Source organism: Notolabrus celidotus, chromosome 15, assembly GCF_009762535.1.
Source record: "Notolabrus celidotus isolate fNotCel1 chromosome 15, fNotCel1.pri, whole genome shotgun sequence".
NCBI classification, from domain to species: Eukaryota; Metazoa; Chordata; class Actinopteri; order Labriformes; family Labridae; genus Notolabrus; species Notolabrus celidotus.
In genome coordinates, this window is record NC_048286.1 from 6,834,594 (window position 1) to 6,860,729 (window position 26,136).

The 26,136-nt window shown below is 40.1% G+C and overlaps 1 protein-coding gene across 2 annotated transcripts; it reads right to left on the reverse strand.

Annotated features, from left to right (window-relative positions):
* Positions 1-469: 469 nt before the first annotated feature.
* lactb2 (lactamase, beta 2) lies at positions 470-25,651 on the reverse strand. 2 transcript variants are annotated; one of them, XM_034703885.1, is made up of 9 exons: positions 25,543-25,575; positions 8,847-9,000; positions 4,977-5,106; positions 3,568-3,728; positions 3,313-3,433; positions 3,057-3,235; positions 2,768-2,916; positions 849-936; positions 470-589 (listed from the first exon to the last, which is right to left on the reverse strand). In XM_034703885.1, the coding sequence occupies exons 2-9, from the start codon at positions 8,881-8,883 to the stop codon at positions 546-548; spliced, it is 909 nt and encodes a 302-aa protein (XP_034559776.1). In that variant the 5' UTR covers positions 8,884-9,000; positions 25,543-25,575; the 3' UTR covers positions 470-545. The 2 variants fall into 2 exon arrangements, with proteins under 2 accessions (XP_034559776.1, XP_034559777.1); XM_034703886.1 differs by lacking the exon at positions 8,847-9,000 and having other exon boundaries at positions 25,543-25,651.
* Positions 25,652-26,136: the final 485 nt, after the last annotated feature.

Below are 26,136 nucleotides of genomic sequence, written 5' to 3' on the forward strand. Positions count from 1 at the left end.
TTGTTTTTTTTTAATATAAATATCATATATATATATTTTAAAAAGGACCTAATGATTCACTGAAAGTCAACTCCCTGCTTCACACAGAATAATGTGCGCTGCATTATCTGTATATTTTACTCACAAAGCATTATGTTAGTTTCCAGATGAAGACTGAATCGGCAAAACAAATGTGCATAAATTAAGTTAGGCTGTTAAAAATGATCGCCTCATAAACTCCATCTTGTACTGGGGAACTTTTACCCTGATTGAAGAAACCTCGTTCAGTGGTTCTCAAACTCTTTTCAATTATGCACTGAGTGAAAGACTTAGACTTAGTCCTCTAAATACAGCAGGCGGTATTATTCAGTTTGATCCAAGTCAGGAAACACCAAAGGCAACATGTGCGACCACCTCCCCCTTCTTCATTCACATACCTGTCAATCACAGATCTAAGGCATTGAACGATAAACATTATATCCAAAGTTGATCCGTTTTGATTGAGGAGTTATTTAGTATCAACAAATGATCATGGAGAGTTTATTTCTGCATAGCCTCCGTGGACATCACAGGTTACTCTTCCATTTGATGTTCTGTGGAGATTCATTCACTGAAGGAAAGAGAAGTCTGTATTAATTGTACTTTAGCTAACAGTCTGTGAGCACAAAGCCTTTCTTCTAATTACCAAAAAGACATGAAACCAATTTTCATGAGCCATTAACTTTACTAAATACTAAATAGCAGCAAACTATCACTGCAAAGCAAGAAATATCGGATTTGGTTGAACAGACTATTAAAGACTTTAATTTCAGTCTGATGCTCTGAATGTATCACAGTATTCTCTGCAGTGAGAGTGAGAGATGACATACCCAGGGTGATCCTGCCTTCTTTCTCCAGTTTTGTGAGGTGATGGACCAGGTTCACGTTAGCTACTCGGTGCAGATGTTCAGGGGTGTCCTGGAAGAGAAGTGGTAAGATTTATCAGGCAGTTTTCTCTTTGCAAGATATGATATGATACGATGACATGATGAGCCGATACGATACAATATAATAGGATACAGTATGGTATTTCACAGCATGATAAGACACAATAGGATATGAGAGGAGAGGATATGTTGTGATATACGACACGATGCAATATGATACTATACCATAGGACATGAGACAATACGATACGACTTGATAAGATATGACACGATACCATACATAACAATACAATACGATAGGAAACGGTAAGACACGATAAGACACGATACCATACAATACCATACAATACAAACGATACGACATGAGACGATACGATACGGCACGATAACACAGGAAACAATACCATATGATACAATACAACACAAACGATGGGACATGAGACAAGACGATACGACTCAATAAGATATGACACGACACGATACCATACCATACAATACAACACAATACAATACGATAGGAAACAGTAAGACACGATAAGACACAATACAATACAATACAAACGAAACGAGACGATACGAAACAACAGGATACGGTACAATACGAAACAAGACGATATTCTACGACACCATATAATATGATACGAGACGATATGATCAAATCTGTCAGCACTAAACACATCTCCCCCTGCTGCTGCCATCTTGTGTCGGCCATCTGTGAATTTGTCCTGTGTTTTTTTTTCCTTAACATACTGTTGCTTGTTTGTGTTGTCTATTCGTTGTGCTCACCTGTCGCTCAGTCTATATGTTGCCTCATGTGATCTGCATGCAGCTAGTTTAATGATTGATAGTCACTGCCAGATGCAAATATGTACTGCACTGTTAAATGTTGTCCTGTTGTGTCTCCATGTGTCTTCTTTAACATTTCCTCATTGCTGCTTCCTGATTGTCTTGCTCCATGTATTTTATGTCCATGGACACTTTCTCCAAAACTGTCATATCATGTCCTTATGTTGCTTTTAGTCATTTTTAATCGTATGGTGCTATTTGTACTTTTCTTTTCTTCTCTTTTTTGTTTGTTTGTTTGTTTGTTTGTTTGTATGTTTGTGTTTTGGTTTCTCCTCTACCTTCTTACTTTGATTTTATTTTACTCTATTTTATCTTTGTTTAATCATGATCTTTTTAGGGAGCCTTTTTAACATTTGGCAAGGGACTACGGATGTAAACTAGCCTTTTGGCTAACTCTGGCATATTTACAGAAATGTTAATTAATATGCATGGTCCTTTTAAATAATAAATGAATAAATAAATAAAATACAATAAATTATTCACAAGACACTGTGCTACGATATGATATAATACAACACGACACGATAGGACACGATAAGACTCATGACGATATCGTAAGATACGATAAAATACGATACAATATGACACGAGACACTATTGTGCGATATGACATGGTGCGACACGATGCAACACAATACAATGCGACACAAGACGATATGATCTGGCACTGTACAATACGACACAACAGGACAATTCACAACACGATAAGAGATGACACAAAACATTATAGGACCTTCAATTATCCCAAAATCAAATGGAAGTGTCAGTTCACCCAAATGTGTCAGTACAAAAATAAGGCTCAAATATCAGAGCATCAAATATTAGTAAACTTTAATGATGAAAATATAAAGTGTATAACACAATATAAAGGTGATATAAGTATATGGAGTATATCATTAATTATTCATCTGGTGGCAGAATACATTTGTGACCTTTTCAAAGCCTTGTCTTATTTTTACTATCATACATTTTTACGTTTACATGCTTCTCCATCCAACAGGAGATTTTGTCCTGACCTTGTAGACGATCTTGACCAGCTCCATAGAGGAAAAAGGCTTTCCTGCTCCGTCCTGAATGGCTGCCAGGATCTGCTGCTCTCTTTGGTCTCTGTGGCTGATGTAGTGTCTGATTTTGGAGCCAGCATCCTGAACCACAGGGCCATGACCTGTACGAAGAAAAGAAAAGGCGACTCTCCACTGGCACTTTGTGTTGTGATATGGATTGCTTTGGTTTGGTCACAGCATGATTTTAAGTGGCGATTATGTTTAGGTGTGATTGTTCGAGAGTGATGATATTTTTACACACCAGGGTAGATGAGGTCAGCCTGAGCGTCCAGCAGGATCTTTAAAGATTTCATGTAGTCATAGAGATCCTCAAACACGGCCGTGCCTTCACCCAGGATGCAGTCTCCTGAGAAGAGCGCGCCTTCCTCCTCCAGCAGCAAGGCCATGTGGTCGTCTGTGTGGCCCGGGGTGAACAGCACTCTGATAAACATAAACATGGAGCATGGTTGACTTGACACGCATATTAATAAAGGATACAGAATAAAAACAGAACTCACTTGAGTGTAGCGCCTTCGGTCTGAACAACATCTCCGTCCTTCAGGTATGTAAAGCTTTTGTTCCCAGCGGTCTCACTGATTTTACTGGAGCGAGGAAGTTTGCTGACCTGGACATCCGAGCCTGCACACATGAGAACAGAGAAATATATTTGCCCAACAATTTGCTTTTTTTAAAACTTTCACTTTTTGCAACTTATCAGGCATTATAGTGACAAGGACAATAGATCTAGATCCCAGTCCAAAGAAACTGGTTACCAGCGATGTCCCTGCAGATGTCCTCCACTCCCCCTGTGTGGTCTTGATGCCAGTGTGTGACGATGATCTCCTGGATGCTGGTGTTGAACTGTTTCAGAGCCTGTTTTAGACTGCTGATGTATTCAGGAACAGCAGGTTCCCCAGTGTCTATGAGCACTCTCCTGGAATACAAACACACATTTAAAATCTTTACACTGGCTGCCTGTTTCTTTTCATATTGATTTTAAAATGATTTTACTAGTTTTTAAGGCGCTGCATGGCCTCGCACCAGACTACATCTCAGAGATGCTTTTAGTGTATAAACCAGGAAGGCCTCTCAGATCCTCCGGCTCCTCTCTTTTAGCTGTTCCTCAGAGGGGAACAAAAACATTTGGTGATGCTGCTTTCAGCCACTACACTCCAAGACGATGGAACAGCCTGCCGGAGGATCTGAGAGGAGCTGGAGATATAGAGAGTTTTAAATGTAAACTAAAAACCTATCTATTTAGTCTGGCTTATATGTGGGGTTTAACAACTTTATTACTTTAATGTTTAATATTAATTTTAATGTTGTTTTATTATTTTATCAATTTCTGTTTAAAATCTATGTTTATTATTTATCTACTCAATTTTATTGATATATTTTTTTTTTCAACTCTTATCCTTACCTTTTATAATTATTTATTTATTCATATTCTTAATGTCGATTTGTTACTTTAACTTACTTCAGTGACACATATTTTATTGCTGTTGGTGTGCATTATTCTCTATTTTAAAATCCCTTTTTGTTTTTCAATGTCTTGCCATTATTTTATTTCTGCTTCTCTCTTGTTTTCAATCGCTGTAAAGCACTTTGGGTTGCATTTGATTAGTATGAAAGGTGCTATATAAATAAAGCTTGATTGATTGATTGAAATACATAAGGGGTCAGACTTGTGTGATATAAATATTGTACAAAATAATCATCCTTCTAACTATGTAAAGAGTGTATTTTTGCAAAGGAATATCTTTGGCCACTTTAATGATTTATTAAAAAAAAAAAACTAAATTCAATTTCAGCACCCTTGTGCCAAAAAGTGAGTCCGAAGGTCGTGAAAATAAGTCTATTGTAGTCATATAAATAGTATTTCATTCATATTTGCTGCATTGTGTGTATGCCGAAGTAACAAGTAAATCCCAATTATTCCGTATGCATGATCAGTCCTAGTCTTTATCCCACGTGCTTTAACTTACAGGAGAGGAAATACTAAATGTAGTTATTTATGAATGGACTTTGGTCTGACGTCCTTTCCATATGCTAACATGGGGGCTGTTGACACCAAACCTGAGTAGCACGCTATTTGCCAGTCAGTCGATCCCAAATAAAGATTCTCTGCAGAAGACAGAGACATTAATAAGCTTAATTTGTGAGCATGCAACATGACTGTCACCTGTCCCCGGTGCCGACCAGGTAAGTGTTTGTTCCCTGCAGGGTCATCGGTCCGGGGTTGCAGCCCAGAACCCGGATCACTCTGGCAGACAGCTGCTCTATCCGAGGAATAATCGCACTCATATTCTGAGCTGGTTCAAAGTTAGGTGCAAATTAGAAAAACAAAACATACGGAGGTAAAATTTCAAGAAACAAACACCTTCCGGCAAGATACGTTACGGAATCTGCAAGATATCAATATTTACTTCCGGTATGTCCAAAAGCAGCCTTCAAAATAAAAGTCTTGTTTCAAAAGAGTTTCTTCAGTATAATTAATTTATTTGACTTTCCAGTTATATAATTATAACAGTGACCCTGTAGTATATTGTAAACTCATATATTACCTTCATCTTCGGTCACACACAAACTCAAAATTCAGGACATACAGCCAAACTGTTCACTGTTTTCACATGTATGGAAGCTCAAAATGGACATACAAGATTCCAAATTCAAGAAAGCTTTATTGCCAAGTGAGCTGGCACACACAAGGAATTTGACGTGGTGAATGGAACACTGGTACTTAACAACAAGATAGTAAGGGCAATAAATATATAAACCTAAACACAAATCCAAAATTTCTAAATAAAAATAAAATTAATACCTGTACAAAGAAAGGTATAGAAGTACTTTTGAAGACATGAAATAAGTTAACTTGTGTAGTGCACATGTAGTAGATGACTATAATAATAAAATATGTTATGGAATGCATTACAATATTGCACATGGTTATTGAGGTATTGCACCAGAAATCAAAGTATTTCACATACATGATCTGTCACAGGAGTCTTTAGTGATTTACAGTGTGATTGTTCATGAGGGATATGGCCTGAGGGGAGAAGCTGCTCTGGTGCCGGGATGTTTTGGCTTCTTATAAAGTTAAAATTAAAAATCAAAAATCAAAAACCTACTCAACTGTGCAAAGAAATGTGTGTATTCCTACATAATAAAAGATGAAGACCACTTACAAAACTTCAGAATATGTTTTGGTTGTGACTGTTTCCATTGTGAAAATTTGGAGAGTTTTGAGCTTAACTCAAAATGTTGTTCCACATTTGGTTTAGTTTAGTTTGAAAATGCATATATAGCTCAAATCATTTAGTGATGTAACCTTGAGGGACTACAATTTTTCCATGGAACTTCCCGATTAGGTTAAAAAATGAGAAACAAAACAGTGAAATAAATTCGATTTTTCTTACGTCATTTAAAAATATATTATTAAAAAAGATATTATGAATTTAATGTCAAAGTTTCAGTCCTAGACTTGTTGGATTCTTGTAATCTTATGAGCTTCTCACTCCTCTTCTACGCGTGTGTCCCATGAAGTAGATTTGCAAAGACTTTTCTTCACTTTTGAAAAATGTGCAAAAATCAATTCAGTAACATTTTCATTCACTCTAATTTAGGGATTTGTGTTCGGACAGCCCTCCTCTAAATAAAGTTCTCTATAAAGGTAGCTAAATATGTATATAAAGCTTTTGTGTATTGTTATTGTTATTATTATTATTATTATTATTATTATTATTATGGGTACCAATAGATTATAGCATGTTCTTTATAAAAATGTAGAATATGCATAATGAAACCTGTTTTAAATTAATTTTGGCCATAGGAGAACAGTGTGTACCAATTTGGCAGAATGGCCCCTTTAATAGACTTCATGTGCATAAATTACATTCACATTAGCCCCATACTAATCTTCTACACACATGCTTTCTCAGTTTAATAGATGAATAAAGGCATCCAGTTAGTGCTCTTACATAAGCTAATGCTTCTCCAGCAGGCTGGTTACAAATGACTACAACTATTACTGCATATTTACTGAAGTATCTGTCACAATAAATGTCACCTGGTGATATACATTTACAGTAGCTCAAATTAACACTAGATGGGGCCATTGTCCAGTCTGATCGTGGCCCCACTGAGGCACTTAAAGGGCCTGGATTATCTGCATTTCACAGCAAGAGCATTTTATCACTCAGTCATGATAACACTCGCAAAGTCTTTATAACTCAACCTGAAATATCAAAGTCATCCTGTTTAATGACTGTTTTTATTGCCTTCATAATCCTGACTGTTCAAATAGGTGTTTTTATTACACCTCAAACAGATCCAATTCATTTACTGGTGTTTAGCAACATAAAGTCACACGGGGAATGGCTGCCTGGCTACAGAGAGAGGAAGTGTCACATCATTATTAAGGCAGATTTGTTTTTTAACTATGAGTACTTTAAGGAAGTGTTATCTTAAGGGAGATTTTAACAACAGTGTGACCACAGAGGATAGAGATAATATTACAAATATGTGTTATCTTTAGAGAGAGTCACTTCACCATCCTAATGTTGCATTGTAGAGAGTTTCAGACCATTATCAGGAGTCAATCTGCTCCTGTGAGAGATTCATTCTTGTTAAGTGACAATTATTTTGTCTGTTTATTGATTGTCCCTTTATTGATTTTTTTAAATCAACACTCCCAGTGTCTATTAGCTTTGTCAACACTGGTAGACTTGCAAAACATTACTGTAGACGCCCCCTCCATGTATATCTATAACAGCTGGAAACCAAACTATCAGTGCTGCACTCCTGTGGGCAGATGTGGAAGAACCCTCTGTTTCTCTCTCTCTCTTTTCTCTACTCGTTTTCCTCCTTACAGTGAGGGGCTAAGGGGAGGTAGAGTGTGCAGCCTAACTCTCCCCTATCCTCCTTCTAACATCTCCAGACTCTTTTGTTTCTCCTCTTCTCTATTTTGCTATGTTGGTTTGGTGAATGGTGGGAGCTAGCATGGAGGGCAGTGGCTCCAGGACGCCAGTTCTAACTCTGAAGCCACCCCAATGTGTTGTGGGCAAGCAGCAAACTCCGGTCTAAAAACTGCAGTTCATCGAGCGTCCACTTGAGGCTGACTGCAGAAACACCAGAAACCACATACACACCTATTCAAAAAAGACGATCTTTGCAGCAATATAAAAATGTTTACAGCCTGGTTAAAAAAATGGATAGGTCTGAATAGCTTATTTCTCTATCAGCACCATAGACTGTAAAAAATATGGACGTAGTATCCGTGACGTCACCCATCTGTTTCTGAACGCTGTTTTGAAGCCAATCGGCTGCGGCAGCCATATTGCTTCTGTCGAGCCAGTGTGACGTAAAGAGGCGGGCTTTGAGCCTCCTAGCCAACAGCTGCAGTGTTCCTGCAGGCAGCTGTGCCTCTGATTGGAGGACTAGTAATCTCAATATCTTCGAAATTGCCGAATTAGAAAAAATTCACCCCCCTCACAGTGAGAGGACATCGAGAAATTAGCTATTCAGACTACACTCATCTTTTGTACCAGGCTGTAAACATGTTTATTAATGCTGCAAAGATCGTCTTTTTCCCATTCATGTGTATGTGACTTCCGGTACTTCCGGAGCCAGCCTCAAGCGGATCCTCGATGAACTGCAGCTTTTAACACTTCCGCATTGACTCATATTTTTAGACCGGAGGTTGCCGCTTGATCAGCACACACTGTTCGGGGTGTGAATTTTTTTTATAACCCTTTTTTTCCCGAAGATATTAAACTTACTAGTTTTGCCCAAATAAGAACATGGTTGACTTGATTGACAGGCGGGCACACTGTAGCTATTCCTGAAAAGGCTAAAGGCCTGCCTCTTTACCTCACACTAGCTCAGACAAAGTTAGGTTGAGTTCAGCATTACCTGTATGGCACCCGCCGATGATTTGCTTCAAAACAGTGCTTCAGAAACAGACGGGTGACATCACGAATACTACGTCCATTTTTTATACAGTCTATGGTTGTGGGCCTAACTTAATAAAACACAAATAAAGGGAGGAACACACTTGATAGTCCTGAGATGTGCTTGCTCTTGTTGCCCATCTATCCTCATGATTGTGTCGTAGGGGAAAATAGAGGCCATATGGCAGGTTACGTAACACATCAGAGGAGAATAATGTGGGATGAGGGCGTGATGGGCTGGGTTTCTTCACTGAAAGCCTAAAGAGATAAGAATGAAACATGAATGGTAAAAATGCAGTAAATGTCTCAAAAGTTTGCATTTTCAGCCCTCCAAAAGTGCTGTTTTCTGCAGTTTACCGTTTTCTATTGGATATGTTTCTCTTTAAAAAGCCTCTGAATGTCAGTTGAATGGCAGAATTGAGAGGTGGAGATCGTTGCAAGTCTAGTTTGTTTAAGCACCCTCGCTTGGATGTGTTGTTTAATGCCTGTGCAAAAGGTCCGTGCTTCTTAATTCTGCTGCAGACAACCTTTATTTTGAAAGCCCGAAGTTTGACACACAGGAGTCATGCATCTCATCCTCCTAACTTATAGTTTTGTGCATTCATATGAAGTAGTTATCACATCAGTGTTAATCATCTAAAGTAATCTATTTGGTTCAGTAGTTAATGTCGCTGCTAATGTGCTGCAATATTTTTACGTATGGTGACTTCACTCAGATTTCTGTGTTAGTTTCCCAAACTGTCGCATCACACACATCACAGATGAGCAAAGATACATGTTCATCTGCAATCAAAAGGCAATTAAAAGAGTGGAAACTTGAAGAAAGGGTGAGTCAGCTTGGAATTAATTTGCCATCATTTACATTTCATGTTCTGACGACACAACCTGTGATGATTGCAGTGTTTTAGAATCACCTAAGATTCAGTTTAATGGAGGTCTCAAGTGTGGCATCCAGTAAACCATCTGCTCTTTTACAATGCCCATCCCAACCATAGACTGTATAAAAAATGGACATAGAATCCGTGGCGTCACCCATCTGTACCACGAGCGCTGTTTTGAAGCTGATCATTGGTGGGTGCCCTATTGGAAATGTTGAACTCAACCTTACTTTGTCCGAGCTAGTGTGAGGTAAAGAGGCTAACAGCTACAGGCTGCCCGCCTTTCAATCAAGTCAGTCATGTCCTTATTTGGGCAAAACTTGTAAGTTTAATATCTTAAAAAATAAGAAGTTATACAAAAAATTCACCCTGTACAGTGTGCTGATAGTGAAATTAGCTATTCAGACCTAAACAGTTTTTTCTACGAAATTGTAAACTTGTTTATTTCTGCTGTAAAGATCGTCTTCTTTGAATGGGTGTGTATGGTTTCTGGTGTTTCTGCAGCCAGCCTCAAGTGGACGCTCGGTGAACTGCAGTTTTTAACACTTCCGCATGGGCTTCATATTTTAAGACCAGAGGTTGCTGCTTAATTCCAACTTAAAGGACAATAGGAGTATCTGGGTGATGTTACATAGTCTAAAACATATGTATATATTTTCATACGGAAAAGAGAGCATAAATGACGATAAGACTTTGTCCTCAGAGATAAGATGTAGCTTTGTTAAAAAAAGTGCTCCACAAGAACATTATTTTAATCATTATCATATTATTCTACACGTTTGCACTTCCTGTAACGTCCGTTTAATTCACCTCTACATCCTTGACCATAACTCTTCCTCTAATACCAGAATTACCTGTCACTTCCCCCTGTAGTATTTTATAAGGCAAGCTACACAAGATGATCTTTTCAAACAGGCTCCACATTATGCTGAACCCATTAGTCCTTCCCTGAGTACATGGCCGGTAATCCTACAAGCATTACAACACCAGATCGATGGCAGTCAAATGAAGCCATAAAGCGGATCGAGACACAGCGGTAAATCGCCTGTTGGGGACCCACACATCCTCCTTAGTGCCTTGTTTGATATTTGTCTCAAGTAAATTGTGACCCTTAAAAGGGGGTGTAAAAGAGGCGAGAACGGGACTCTATAATATTTACAGGTAGAGTCGACGGAGAGGGAAGCAGAGAGACATTATTTCCCTAAATGAAATAGATCCTGACATCTGGGCGTCCAAGGGCCCCATCCTCTCTCTCTCTCTCTCTCTCTCTCTCTCTCTCTCTCTCTTTGTAATTACACGACATAATGGTGGTGCAGTCGGCCCGTAATCTCCCATTATAATCAGTCTCGGCTGCCTCCACTCGCTCTCCACCACGGCTTCTAATTCAATATAAATGTAAATGACTGGGGGGAAGAGAAGTGGGAGGGAGGGGAGGTCAGGAACAGTATGGTGTGTAAATGTGGAGTCTGATCTCCACGCAAATCCGTACTTATATTTACTAGAAGTCATGTACGTCTTTATGATAAGTTCAGATTGAATGTGGACTTAAAGCACTGTAGAGTGGAGTCTTGGTCTAACCAGGGCCGTTTCTTTAGACCAGCATGTCTAGCAAGAACAAAATAATGACAGCGTTATATTGTATTTTTATGTGTTTTTCCAAATCACTGACTGTGTAAAAAGAAAAAGGTCCCTTCTGTACTGCCATCCATTGGTTTCAGTACTGTCGGACCGAGACCTGGTGTAGCAGCATTTAGCAGTTTCATTTGCTGTGATTTTTCCTTATTTTACCGTTTTCATGTATAAAATGTATTCCTAGATTTTCACTGGCACGGGCGTTTTTGAGTGTGCCAAAAGCGCCCTCTGCTGGGGCCCCTGCAGTCTTGAGGGGTGAGCCCCATTCGATCTTACCAGTCTGCACAATCCTGTCCCTGCAGCAGGTTGTTTGTGATAAGTTCTGTTAAAATATTTAGATGTAGAAATGGAAATTATACTGTAATTAAAGCAGTACTTTATTGGAAGGACCGAAAAGTAAACTCATTAAAACATTTATCAGTATAAAATGTTTGGAAGCACAAGATTATGTGTGTCTTCTCATATATTTACATATTGAAACAACGTTCAGAAGGCCATTTGGTTTTTACACAATACAAGGATGTACTGACGTGTTCCTTCTCCTGCAGCACACTTATCAATGAACCAAATTTGCACAGCGGCAATCTTCATATGATGTCACACTCGTGTTCCACCTCATCTGTTGTATAAATGTTGATAATGTGACAAATGCTCTCATTTCATTGCTCCCTGCCTCATAGGCAGCCACAAAGACAGTGGATGGTGAAAATACGTAAAGAGATCCGGCCTTATTCTAAGTTAAGAAACATATTTGACAGCCCTCTAGCTAGCATCAGAACACAACTGACAGCTAGCTAATAGGAAGGATGTTCTGTTACTACTGTCCAGGGTCTTCATTTGGACATGGAGAATATTAGCCTCAATCTAGTGGTTGTATCTTTTTTAATCATTTTTGTTGTCTGGATTTTCATAAATGAATCTACCATTTGTTGATTTGTTCAAAAGAAAATGATGGGTACATGTCGGATATCTCATCCTGTTATACCAGATTGAGGCTTAAATCCCTGACAATGGAGCTCAAACCACAGATGTTATGGTTTAAGTAGTGACCATGCTAACTGGTGCTTGTTGTTGTAAAAGGCTAATAGTTGCCAGTTAAGAGGGTCACTCATTAAATTGTAAAACTAGCATCTGCCTGGACAACATTGTATTGTCGGACAGCTAATGTGATGCAAAAATAGCCACCAACATAAACGTCAACACTTCCACAACAGTGCTACGCTAACGTTAGCTGTGTTATGATATCAGCTATGGATTTGTACTTACAGACTTACGTCCAGTGACACAGCAGTAAGACGTGATAACAACAGTTGAGCTTCCCGCCCTGAACGTGGCGTCACGTGAAGATGGCGGTGGGGGGATATGGTCTATTGAGATATCTATTTAGAGGTTCATTCCATTTGCCACAGGTATCCTGCTGTGTTTGAGAACAACATATTTCTTTAATAGCTTTGTGTCCTTTAACTGCACCGTGCTGGATACACGCAGAGTTGAACACATTTTTCTGCTTCTCTTCTCTCTCTGTTTGCTCCTCCTGGTCACTACATTATCATAACCTCTCGTTACCTCTCCCTCACAGTCTTGTATTGCTGTCGACTCCGACTCTTACTCCCTCAGCCTCTAAATGGATATTTCGTTCCCTCCCTCTCTCTCTGCACTTATTTAATTTCGTATCACATTAAGGCTCGGGAGAAGAACGTTAATCACGCAGAGTTTTGAATTATGAATTGCGATACAGTTTAGTAACATATTGCCTCATTTCTCACAGCAGACCGGAGCTGTGAGGAGATTTTTCACAGTTACTTTGCAGGTATCAAAGGTGCCATGTTCAGTGGAATCTCTGATATGAGGTGAATTTTATATTAACTTGATATCATCTTTGGTGAAAGCTCACATGACAGATGGAGGACCTCATTCCAACTTGCAATATTATATGAATTAATGATGAGGGAAAAATGGCTATCTGAAACTCCAAAGTCAATGTTTCTAACGGAGTAGTAAGATATAATATAGCTGCCATTCATAGCAGTTGTTACACAAGAGTAAAGAGTAAAGTTCAGTTTTTTATATCAGTAATATAGTTCTCTTTAAATATGATACAGAGGAAAAAGTGGTTATGGTCATTTTACACCTTAAAGGGATAGTTCTGTCCACATGTTGCTCCTCCAGCAGCGCACCAATCAGCTTTTCGGGACTCTGATGTACAAGTCAACTTAACTTTTGCCCATTACACTGATATATTATAAATTTTGATTTTCTTCTACACATTTCCACATCATTTTAAGCACCAAACACTGAACAATATCAGGCTGACACAGTATTGGTAGTAGGGTTTGTTATTTCACCTGTCTCCCCTTCCAACAGCTATCAGAGTATTTTGATAAAGTAAACATATTGTGTTGATCATTGGTTGTGTCTTTATGCTGAAAACTTAATTTGAAAACTTATTTCCATTCAGCTTTTCTGGATTTCTGATTTAACTTCTGAAAAATTGAAGACAGTTGGTTAAAAAAACAGCAGCAAGGAAGGAAAATCTGAATGCTGAATGATGTAGACTGCAGCCGCATGTGAGTTGCAGCTATCCTCTGAATCAGAAAGGCTGTGAAGTACTGTTGTAACCATAGACTGTCTAAAAAATTACCGTAGTATCTGTGACGTGACCCAGCTGTTCCTGAAGCTCTGTTTGAAAGCCAATCATCGGCGGGAGCCATTTGGAAATGCTGAACTCAACCTAACTTTGTTGGAGCTAGTGTGAGGTCAAGAAAGAGGCGGGCCTTTAGCCTTTAAGCTAACAGCTACAAGGTGTCTGCCTGTCAATCAAGTCAGCCATGTCCTTATTTAGGTAAAACTAGTAAGTTTAATATCTTCAAGAATATCAAGTTATAAAAAAATTCAACCCTGCACAGTGTGTGCCGATAGAGAAATTAGCTATTCAGACCTAAACTGTTTTTGAACCAGGCTGTAAACATGTTTATTTCTGCTGCAAAGATCATTTTTTTGAATGGGTGTGTATGTAGTTGCCAGTGTTTCTGCAGCCAGCCTCAAGTGGACGCTCCATGAACTGCTGTTTTTAGCACTTCAGCATGGGCTTCATATTTTAATACCAGAGGCTGCCGCTTGGCTGTTACTGAGTCCAACTCATGAATGCTGAACCTGTATGAAGCAAGTCATAACCTAGCTTTCATGCTGGTTCTCTGAATGGTTTGGCGTCTCCTGTGGTTAATACTATTAACAAGAACCTCATACAACTCCAGTTCAAAAGAGCCATCCCTATAAGTTTGTCTTTGAAAGTGTGTTTATGCTTGAATTAACATATTCTGTAAATGTACGCAGGTTCAATTGTGCCCCTTGGCTCTTGTAAATCTTTGGTCACATATTTATCTCTGATTGCACAGCAACAGTACCTGAAGGTGTGTTTATGTGTGGTTAGCATTCAAGCGATTCCCCCAAATGCTCCACAGAGCTATGAGAGACAGTTACTCTGCAGCAGACACAGGTTCCCTGTGGACCAAATTAAGGTGACTCTGCACCGACATGCTGACTCACTGCAGACAGATAAGCAGTGACACACAAGATAGACAGAGACAGAGGATGGCTGGGAAAAATGATATCAAAATTAGGGAGAGAGTACAGCTTCTAAACAAGCTTGTTAGCTGAATATGATTTGCTTCTGAACCAATATTTTAATTGGACTGCAGAGGGGATAAGCCCATCCAATGACACCCTCATGCCAGCATGTATGCTCTACTGGCAACCTACCATGGAACACCTAATGTACCCTACAACCTTGACACTTGAATACAGAGGGTCAGCAAGAGCCTGTACATTTACAGGGTTATCACGTAGGCACCTCCCTTCAACAGTGTTTTTTCAAGTAAGGCCCAAAACATCTCAACATTGAGAGGCTCAGCAATTAGCTCCAGGTAACCCCCCTCCATGCTTGCCTCCACCACCCAGTAATAGCAATACTAGTAATAGGAATATACATTTTGTGTAAAGTATAATGAAAATATCACCAAAGTTCAAGCTAGGCATACAGGCGCTAATTAGCTAATTAGACAACCACAGCACCAAAGCAGACAGAGCACTATTTTTGAGAATTCAAATTGTAACAGACCCATGGCTTGGATCGAAGGGACGTCTTTAGGTTGGCATGTTGAGAGCAGTCATGCCTTACCATTGTGTTTAGTTTCATGCATACAGGACCTGCGTGAAACAGAGAAAGAAACCAAACTGGAACTCCTTAAAAGTGCAAATGCTGTTGCATTAACCAGGACTCACTGGACGCCAGTGAGTAATCCAATAGATCACTCCGTGCTCTCTCCTCTCCTCATCCATGTTGTCTTTATGGTCCTCTGAAAACCTCTGACCTGTTGACTCCAGGCCTGGCTCCGCTCATCATGACGGTTTGTTGTTGTAGTTAAGTGAAATGCGATCTAGTGATAACACAGAGTGTTTTATTCTGAAAATTAACCAGATGTTTTCATTTTGTTTTGGTGCCTGACTTCCTGTCCCGCTCCATCTGCTCTGTTGAGATTGATGCATCGGGCTCCGGCATCCGGCAAACATGTAAGTCCTGCGTATCTGATCCAGAGGGCTGGATCAGATACGCAGCCGGAACACAACGGAGGGGACGGTGCTGTGACGGATCGGAGATGGACTAGACACAGATCAGGTGGAATTTGGCCATAACACTTAGATTTTTTTTTATTAATAACAGAATAATAACTTCATGGCTGTCAACCAACCTCTAAGTCATGGTTTCAGACCACACTAGTGTAGCAGGGCAGCACTCATCTGAATAATAAATCCGAAAGTCAAGATCATTAGACTGGACTATTCATTGCATTAATTTCACTACCCAATGAAGACACGGGTAAGAATTGCTTTACATTATTTACATGCACTTAAAAAAATGTTCCAAAATACAAAATAATGAATTTTGGATATACGATTAAAACCCAATTAATAGCATTTTAAAATCAATGTTTTGACAGCCCATGTGCAAAGTATACAAGTTTTTGCATCTGCATTATTCTTTGTACAACAAGATATACATGTTTGTGAGCTGAACTGACTAAATGCCGCTTAAATCAGGTACTTCTCCTCTGATACTCTGAATTATTGACTTTCAGAAGGCAGCCCTAAATGATGATATATACTCAAAGTCTGAATGTGACAGACAAACAAATGCATTGTTGTTCATGGTGTTTATTGACATAAAAAAGTCTCAGTCTTATCCCATTAGGTCGCATAAATGCTACGTGAGTTCAGGAAAAAAAAGATGATTTAAAAAGAGAGAGAGAGAGAGAGTGAGAGTGAGAGTGAGAGTCAGACAGGCAGTCAGACAGGACAGTGAGCTGATGTCTAACACTGTCTGATTTGGAGGCCGGCCAACTAGGGGAAAACTGTCAGACACTGGCAGGAAGCTGCTGATTAATCTGAGCAGTGATGGAGAAAAAATCCTGAGAGGGCTGGGAGTGTGTGTGTGTGTGTGTGTGTGTGTGTGCGTGTGCGTGCGTGCGTGCGTGTGTGGGTGTGTGTGTGTGTGTGTGTGTGTGTGTGTGTGTGTAAGCAAGACAGAGGAAGGCAGCACAATATGACAGAGTGTGACAAAAGAGCGAAAGAGGGATGCAGAGCCGTTTATTGTCGTGCTGTGGACATTTTGTATTACTATTATTCAACTGATTCAGCTGTTCTGCTCATCCAACATTCATGCCAATAAAACAAACTGAATCAAAACTGCACTGAATAAAGACAGAGGAGAGAACAGGAAAGAAAGCAGGAACAGAGGATGGAGCAGACGTTGAGCATGGAGACCCCGGAGACTGACGAGGAGAATATCTTGAGAAAATTTGTGCCTAGATAGTCTGAGATACGAGCTGAGAAAAGTAGAAAACACGAGAGGAAGTGAGGAAAGACAAAACATTGAGCTTGGTTTTTCCTCTCTAACTGGTCTGCTCTGTATTTCGGCACACACCCAGCCACCAAGCAACACTTCTTTCGACAGCACGTCAGTTTTAAAATGAAAAACAGAAAATGTGATGTGCACTCCTTGCCCCTAACACCCACGCTGGATTTGGGTGTAAAGCAGGAAGCGAGACAGCCAGACTGGCTGCAGACGTCGAAATTATCTGGATAGTGTGTTTTTATTTTAGAAAATGGACAAACTACATTTTGAACATCTGTGGTGGTAAATTGAGTGTCATTTATTGAGTTTCCATAGACGACTCATGTCCAGGTCACAGTTAGTCAGTGAACCAGGACTTTATTATAGGCCATGTGGACGATGTAAACACTCAAAATAACCTCTTGCAATAGTTCTTGTGTTATCTTATGACCCAGCTGTGCTAAATACTGATTCTGATTGGTCAAAATCCCTCAACAATGGTAATTCATTCTCACAGCAAGACTTGTGCCAGGGACAAACCTGATCGTACACGTCATATCAAATCAATCCACAGAAAGGAGTCCAGCACATTTCACATCTGCCTGTTGACACAGTGGCAAAAATGTTAGTTTCCACCTCAGGCTGATTTTGAAATATTGGCTGTGTTTACATCGACTTAAGTATCCAATCTTTGATCATTTTTCTAAGTATCCCAGTTTTGTGTTCCTGTGAACATTATATCCAGATTTCAGGAACCCGGCAACATTTTCCTCGTTTATGTTTAAAGGTGTGTCGACTGCAAAGTCTGGAGCCCCTTCATGGTAACCAGGACCCCAACATGAATTATGTGTCATAAAAAAACTGAAAACCAAATACACATAAATGGCAAAAGTGACGCCATAATCCCTGGAGCAATGATATAGGTGATTCCTGAAATGCTAATTTTGATCAGGAAGATCTGTGATGTTTATCTAGTCCAGCAACTACAGGTTTAACGACTATTAGTGTCAGTGACCAAACCCCGATTTTTGCCCTGTATTCTATGACCAAACCAGACCTCGAACGGCAGCTGCAACAGAAAATACATCCTGAAATGTGGGAACACCTAGTGGTGTGGAGGGGTAGTCCGTCCACAAATTATGGTATAAACATGGCATAAGTTACGTTACTTGAAAATTTAGAGTGGGGTATTATTCTCATTTACAGGCTCTATATTGTCACTCTGACACCTTTGTTGTTGCTTCAGATGATTTTCAGACTTGTGTCTTTGAAAACCCTGATTTCAGCTTCTTTCTGAAACACTTAATTTTAGCTGCTGTTACTTTAAGGCCCCCTCCCTACAGGCCCACTTTTCTCTCGGTGAGAATGCCTTATTACAGCAACATGAACATCAAGGAGTTTCGTGGTTTTGTGATGTCACAAATTGTCCAATGGAAGAAAAAAACTGTTTGAAAGCTGGTGTTTAGAGCTGCCTGCAGCCTGAGCTCTTACATATAGTATCAGTAGTTGAATCGTCAGAGATTTCAAGTACTGTCTCTTTAAGGTCACCTACTACAAGCCCCTTTCCTCTGATTGGACAGGGCACCAGAAACCTCCTTCACTGTTGCCATGCTACAAAGTCACCATCATTGAGCTAACTCGTGTTTCTCTTTTTAAAATGACAAATTACGAAATATGGTCATACATTTTTGAGTCCAAATCTGAAGAGGACAGTTTGGAAAGGGAACGAACAGAGCAGGACATTTTTTGTTTGCATTTATGCTGCTCGTTTAAAAAGATTCACTAACCCATGATGTCAAAAATTGAGCAAATTTCGTATGCGTCTCACATGACTTTTTGAACAAGCTGTCTAGAGCAGCCAGCAGTCTCATCCTGGGATTAGTCAGAGGTATACTTTTTCCTGGTTGTCTACAATCTGACACTAAAATTTGGCCCAAACAGAACCTCTTCTCTATATGAAACAGAGATGAATTTACCTGTTCTCTCACAGGACTGTGTTTCCCTTCATCAGTCATCATCGCACTCAGACAGGCTTTATTACTCTGTCATTTGTTTCACCTCTACCACCTCTGCAATCACATCCACAACACAGAATCCCTTTTGCTCGCCTGGCAGCCAATGGCGACCCATGGAGATTTGCAATTTAGATTTAAATCAGCTTGGTGAGAGAGAGGCTTAAATATAAAATATTCTAAAATCCAAACATGAACCTGGATGATTGGGTGTCATGTCAACAGCGAGTTTCCTTTAATTACTTATTTAAAGTGCCGTGGGAGATTCTCTCACCCTCACGTTAGCCTTCACTGATGCAGAGAGTCAGTTTTTTTTCTCCAACAATGCACTGCTAGAGATCACCTGTCGAAGGACCTCACTTTCTGATCTTGAACCAAATGAATGCTTTTCTACTCCTTACACACTCTTGAAGTGTCCACCTACACAATGGTTCAAGGAAGTACTACTGTGATGTTGTTATTAAAGTTTTACTTTTTCAACCGAGTGCTACAGAGAGCACTCTTTTCTCTGTAGTGAAAAGAAGAGCTCAAAGTGCCTTATTACACCTACGCTACGCTCCCAGCATGCAGGCCTGCTCATCGTACCTAAAGTCTCTCAAAGTAATATGGGAGATAGAACCTTCAGTTATCAGGCCCCTCTCGTTTGGAATCATCTACCAGTCAGGGTACGGGAGGCAGACACCCTCTCTACTTTTAAGATTAGGCTTAAAACTTTCTTTTATGATAAAGCTTATAGTTAGAGCTGGCTCAGGCTTGGACCAGCTCTTAGTTATGCTGCTGTAGGCTTACACTGCCGGGGGAACTGGTACACATACAGTACATACTGGGATCCTATCTCCCTGTCCCATTAAAGTTACTAACCATCTATCTTTTTGGATTTCCTGAGCTCCCTTGCCTCGTAGGTTCCTCTGAGTTGCTGCCATAGACATCCTGCTGCCACGGACGTGCCGGACGCCAGCGCAACAGCAACCACTATCCGTCTCATCACTATCATCTCTCTCTCTTAATCTCATTCTATCCCTCTCTCCAACCCCAACTCGGCCTCAGCAGATGTGTGTCTAACATGAGTCTGGTCCTGCTGGAGGTTTCTGCCTGTTAAAGGAAGTTTGTCCTTGCCACTGTAACTTGTTAAATGCTGCAAAGTGCTCTGCTCATGGTGGATTAAGATGAGATCAGACTGAGTCCTGTCTGTAAGATGGGACTGGATCTTATCCTGTCTTGATGTTGGGTCTTTGTTAATAATTTAACATTGAGCATGGTCTAGACCTGCTCTGTTTGTAAAAGCATCTGGGGATATCGTTTGTTGTGATTTGGCGCTTCATAAATAAAGATTGATTGATTGAGAGTATCAAAGTTATAATGGGATTTTTGTTGTTGCAGTTGAGTTTTCAGGAGTGATAAAAAAAAAAACTCCCAACAAATGAAGTTGACACAAACCACCCGTGTTTGTACCAAAGTGGGGAAGCCATTTAACTAAAAGGCACCCTTCCTCCCCCTCCTCCTCCTTCCCTCCTCTCCTAGTTTGAAGATTGCTGGCACTGAATGGAGATTGAGCTGCGTCGAGCTCACAAAAAGGCAGGTGAGTTAAGCCTCACTTTTCATTCTTCCATTTAAGCCCAGGGAATGAATCTCCAGATAATACTCGCACCTTTGGCCCCGCGAATTGAAAAGCCCCCGTGTGTCTGCAGGATGCGGGGCCGTATTGGATCTGGGGAAAGGCCCCCAGACGCCATTACAGCTCATTTAAAGTTAAAGATGGGGCTTTCTTTCTTATTCTCTTTTTTTTGCCCCGGGGTGTGTAGAGAAGAGGCCTGATATCAGCTGTAGCCGCTTGAACAACGGAGAGAGAGAACAGATATGAAGGGAGCCTTTTCAACCATGCCATCCCTCTGTGAGATGGACTGAGCAGTATGACTCACTTAAGTGCTTTGACTCTGAAACTAAAGCACACATGGGAAGGAACCAAATACAAATATTGTCGTTATTTCTACTCTAGTGGAATATTTTATGTGCTGAACCTCAAACAAAATATTTATATTTTGCACCTGTGCATGCTGCCTGCACAACATCTTGACCAACATAAGCCAAAGTGAATGGGACAATAAGGTAACCAAAAGATGCTAATCTGATGAATAGTATCAATGAAAGCATAAAAGATTGCAAAAATGAAGGACAAGACAACAAAAGAGAGGGGAACTGATCTCAACGGCTGAGAACAACTTAACGGTCCAAGTGCATGCCCCATATACAGAGGCCATAGCCCTCGTCACAGCAGTCGCAGGTTTGACTCATAGACTGTATAATTAATGCATGTAGTATCGGTGATGTCACCCATGTGTTCCTGAAGCGCTCTTTTGAAGCCAATCGTCGGTGGGAGCCATATTGGAAATGCTGAATTCAACCTAAATTTGTTGGAGCTAGTGTGACATAAAAAGGCAGGCTTTGAGCCTCGCCTTTCAATCAGGTCAGCCATGTCCTTAAATGGCTAAAACTCATCTTCCTAGTTTGAAGATTGCTGGCACTGAATGAAGATTGTGCTGCGTCATAAGTTTAACTTCTTCAAGAATAATGAGTTACAAAAAAATGTATCCCCCGTACACTATTGTGCTGACAGAGAAATTAGCTATTCAGACCTAAACCATTTTTTTAACCAGGCTGTAAAAATGTTAATTATTGCTGTAAACATCGTCTTCTTTGAATAGGTGTGTATGTGGTTTCCGGTGTTCCTGCAGCCAGCCTCAAGTGGACGCCTGATGAACTGCAGTTTTTAGCACTTCCGCATGGGCTTCATATTCTAAAACCGGAGGTTCTCGGGGCCTTAACCATTTGCTGCATGTCCTCCCCTACCCTCCACTCCCCACATTTCCTGTCTCTCTTTATCGGTCCTATCCATTAAAGGCAGAAATGCCCAAAAATAACTTAAATAAAATAAACAATAAAAAAGATGAGTGATATTTTTCCTTTCTGAAATAAACATTGTGAAATTAAAAAAAATATAGGAAGATAAATATGATAAATGCAGTAAGTTTTATGAATATATAAACATTTGGAAATTATAATCACAAAATTATTCTTCTGATTATTCAGGTCTGAGTCTTTGTTCTGTTTTAAAATGAAACCCCTTCCTACTGTGACTATGACACCTGCAACAGATAGAGAAACTTTAGAGCAACTCACTTCTTTATAAACTTCAAAGATAAACACATCTGAATTACTGCTGTGCCATCAACCATTTCAAGGATTCAAGGATTCAAGGTTTTTTATTGTCTTACCAATACAAGCTGTCGCATGATATGGAACAAAATTCCGTTTCTCAAGTCCCGTATTAAGCCAAAAAAAGAACATAAAATTAAATTTCAATTAAAATTTCTAATGATTTTTTAAGTGAAGTTTAATCCGAGTCATCAGCATGAGATACTAACGAGAGCCGGATATGTCCCTCTGTACAGCAGTACACTGTATGAGCAGTGCAGGTGCAGACCCTGGAGCAAACACTTGGCAGCATATCCACCACACTGACAGTGATCACCAGCACAAGACACAATGTTTTAACTCTGTGAGGACATTTGATTCACTCTAATTGTTTAGGTAGAAAGCAAAAATGTTAAATGCAGACTCATTAAAATGTATACTTTATTTCTGCTGATTTCAATAACACATTTATTCACGGTGACAAAGAAGACGTGCGTACTGGAAGTTGCAGGAACATAAGATTCTCTCCAACCTGTGTGTTTGCAAAGGTGCCTCTCTGCGCCCTGTGTGTGTGTGTGTTTGTGTGTGTATCCTGTTTTGTGTATCTCTGTGTGTGCCCAATCAGCTGTGGGAGGAAACACACCCACTTTACTCGCTAACAGGCCTCTCGCGCATCCTGATTGGCTATGGTAAATCGGACAGACTGCGCCCTGATTGGCTGTCGGACCAGGAGGCGGCAATTTGATGCTGTTGCTGAGATCTTGTTGCTAGGTTCCCGGCTGTTGCTAGGAGACATGCGATGCATTATGGATGGTTGGATTTCTGGTGGAGGAGTGGATTTGAAATGCTGATGTCTGGACCCTCACTTGTCGCTCTCTCCATCTCTCTCTCACTCTGTCTCTGTTGTTTTCTGTCTCACTTCCTCACACTCTTGTTTTATCGTCCTGTCGCCAGATTTTTATTGCTGATTCAAATTTGCTTTAATGGCGAGGACATAATTAAGTACAGTGAAGCAAAAGCAGGCTGTACAAGGTTGTCTGAGGTAGGTGGTTATTAAAATATCCACCCTGCTCTTCTGTAATGACACTCGACACTCTGGGAGGCATTTTTAACAGGGCAGGTTTCTATGCATATAAATACTCATTTGAGCAGATCCCCACTGCAGAAAATCAAGATTTTAAATATTTCTCACCAGAAGTTTCCTGGTTTCCTTCCTTCTTGGTAACCTGCATCCGCCACACAAATCCAGAACTAGGGATGTAACGATACACTCAACTCACAATACGATGTAAGAGCTGCGATACCAGTAAAAATGTTTTACTTTTTTTCCAAGTATGTAAGTAACTCAGTTTATGATTGAGCTTTGGAGACTAGACGGCGTCATAAAACAGATGATCATGATTCTTTTATTTGATTTTATGACCATAGACTGTATAAATAATGGACATAGTATCCGTGACGTCACCCATCGGTTCCTGGGCGCTGTTTTGAAGCCAATCAACGGCGGCAGCCATATTGGAAATGCGGAACTCAACCATAAACTGGTAGCCCACCATCTTGGCCATGCGCTAAACATATAAACAACAACTGCACTAAGCAAGTACGTCAGTGTTTTTAAGAAAAATTCATTATTGATGTTCACATATAAACGGCAAGAGATTTTGTTTTTAAATTTTCAACTCGGACAGCGCTTTTCCAAAACCTCTGTTTTCAGTGGCATAAAACTGTTCATGTGTGGATATAAGGCCAAAACGGATATCTGGCCTGAGTAATAGAAACTCTCACAACATGTACACAGACCATAGACTGTAAATAAAAATGGACAGCGTTGCTCCGCCTCTTCCCGTTGTACAGTTCTGAAGCCAAAAAATCCCTCTCCTGGGCGCAGCCATTGTGCAGCCAGAGCCTGTGAAGCCTTTGTAATAAGCTCCGCCCTACAACGTAACGTCACAAGACGCTGTGTGCCCTTTGAAGTTTCATTCTACGGCGGCTGTGAATCAAAGGAAACCCGGAAGTAAAACCCCATTTTTTAACCTCTAATAACTAACGAAAAAGAAACTTTTCAGAAAAAAGAGGCCTTGGACACAAAACAGTCAAATACTAACTACATATAACCACAGCACACGGATGTGAGAAACATTCGTACGACGTGTATTTATTTTTTAAAGTTTGACTGCTCCCCCATTCAAATGAATGGGGGAGACGGATTTTTTGACCTATACTGCAGCCAGCCACCAGGGGGCAGTCACACTGCTGAAAGCCTCACCACCAGGGCCGTATCCGGCACGCTTGACACAGACTAACTTATAAGGATAAATAAAGACAAACCTGAATTGGTGAGCACATATACTTAGATGGGCTGCCCTGGTATCATCATCATCATCAAAAGCTCCTCCTGCTGCTGATTCTCCAAAAGCTTTGTGTCGGTGTCTCACCCTACCAGGACTCACCTGCTCACTATACATCATTACACTTATTACCTGGCTCCTCACAGGTGTCACAAAGTTGATACAAAATTGGGATGTAAAACTTCTCTGAGGAGTTTTTAACTGGTTATGAAACAGCCTGAAGTGAATAGTAATGCGCTACAAAAGTAAACCAGACCACCAGCAACAAGACAATGATAAGGTCTATAGTGTAATTTGAGTACTTTTAACGACTTTACCTCTCCCTCTTGAGGCCCTGTATGGACAGTAACCTTGTGAGGTTGATTCCATTGCTACACTTTCACCATGATTAGACCGCACGCCTTACATTTCAAATGTGAGGTAAAGATGAGCTCCATTACCTTCATGTTGTGACAGCAGAGAGGAGCTGCAGCTGACTTCTCTCTCACTACTCAAAACACTCACTGGGTCATTCTGCATCAAAGAGCCGCCTCCCTGTCTGATCAAAGTCTCTCCTGTTGGCTTGATGGATGCTGAAAAAGCTGCTCTCAAACCACCTGCACTTTCCTACAACAAGTTCTAATGCATACGCTCACATTTTACAACACAACAGAGAGATGCATTAGGTGCCATTTTACTTGCCATTTGAAGCTGATGCAGCTGGAAAGAACTGATGGATCTTATAGGGATTCTTTGGTAGAAATATTGAGTCTGGTGTTTCAGTTCTTATGGTAGTAGTAGTTTGTTGTGACGCTAATTTAGAAACAAACTGTACAAACAAATTATTCAAATTATTCTTGAGGTGTTACCTGGAGAAGAGTCTTGTATTTAATGATCTTCCACCATCTTGAATCCTGGGAAAACTCTACAAACAGAACTCTGAGCACATGTTCCTTGTTTTACATGATAGTGAAGACTTCAATCAGTGTGGTGTTGACCCCTACTGGCCTGGAGTGCAAATGCAGGCAAGTGCATGGAAATATGGACATGTGAAAAACCATTGTTGGTAGAAAATACAGAATTAGTGTTGTGTTTTGCTTTTCTCACTCAAATTGTTACGTGCAGATGACAATCAGACTAATGTGTTTCTATTTTCTTGTTTTATTGAACTGTTAATATGGAGGAAGAGCTTCTTCTGAAAAGGAGCAGGAAGTTGGTCTAAAGTTTGATCAGGGCCCTATGTAAGGATGCTATATCAAAATATGAGCCTTGGCCTGCATAAGACATATATCTGATGCTTTTTTACATATTGCTGAAATTTATTCAGTGCTAAAATAAAAGAGTGCATTTTAGCCATAACCAGTTTCTGCCTCCATCTGCTGCTTCTTAATATTGTACTTGCATACCTGTGTTTTCAGCACGTTCCTCCTGAACAGAAAAAAATATAAAAATGTTCAGTTTGG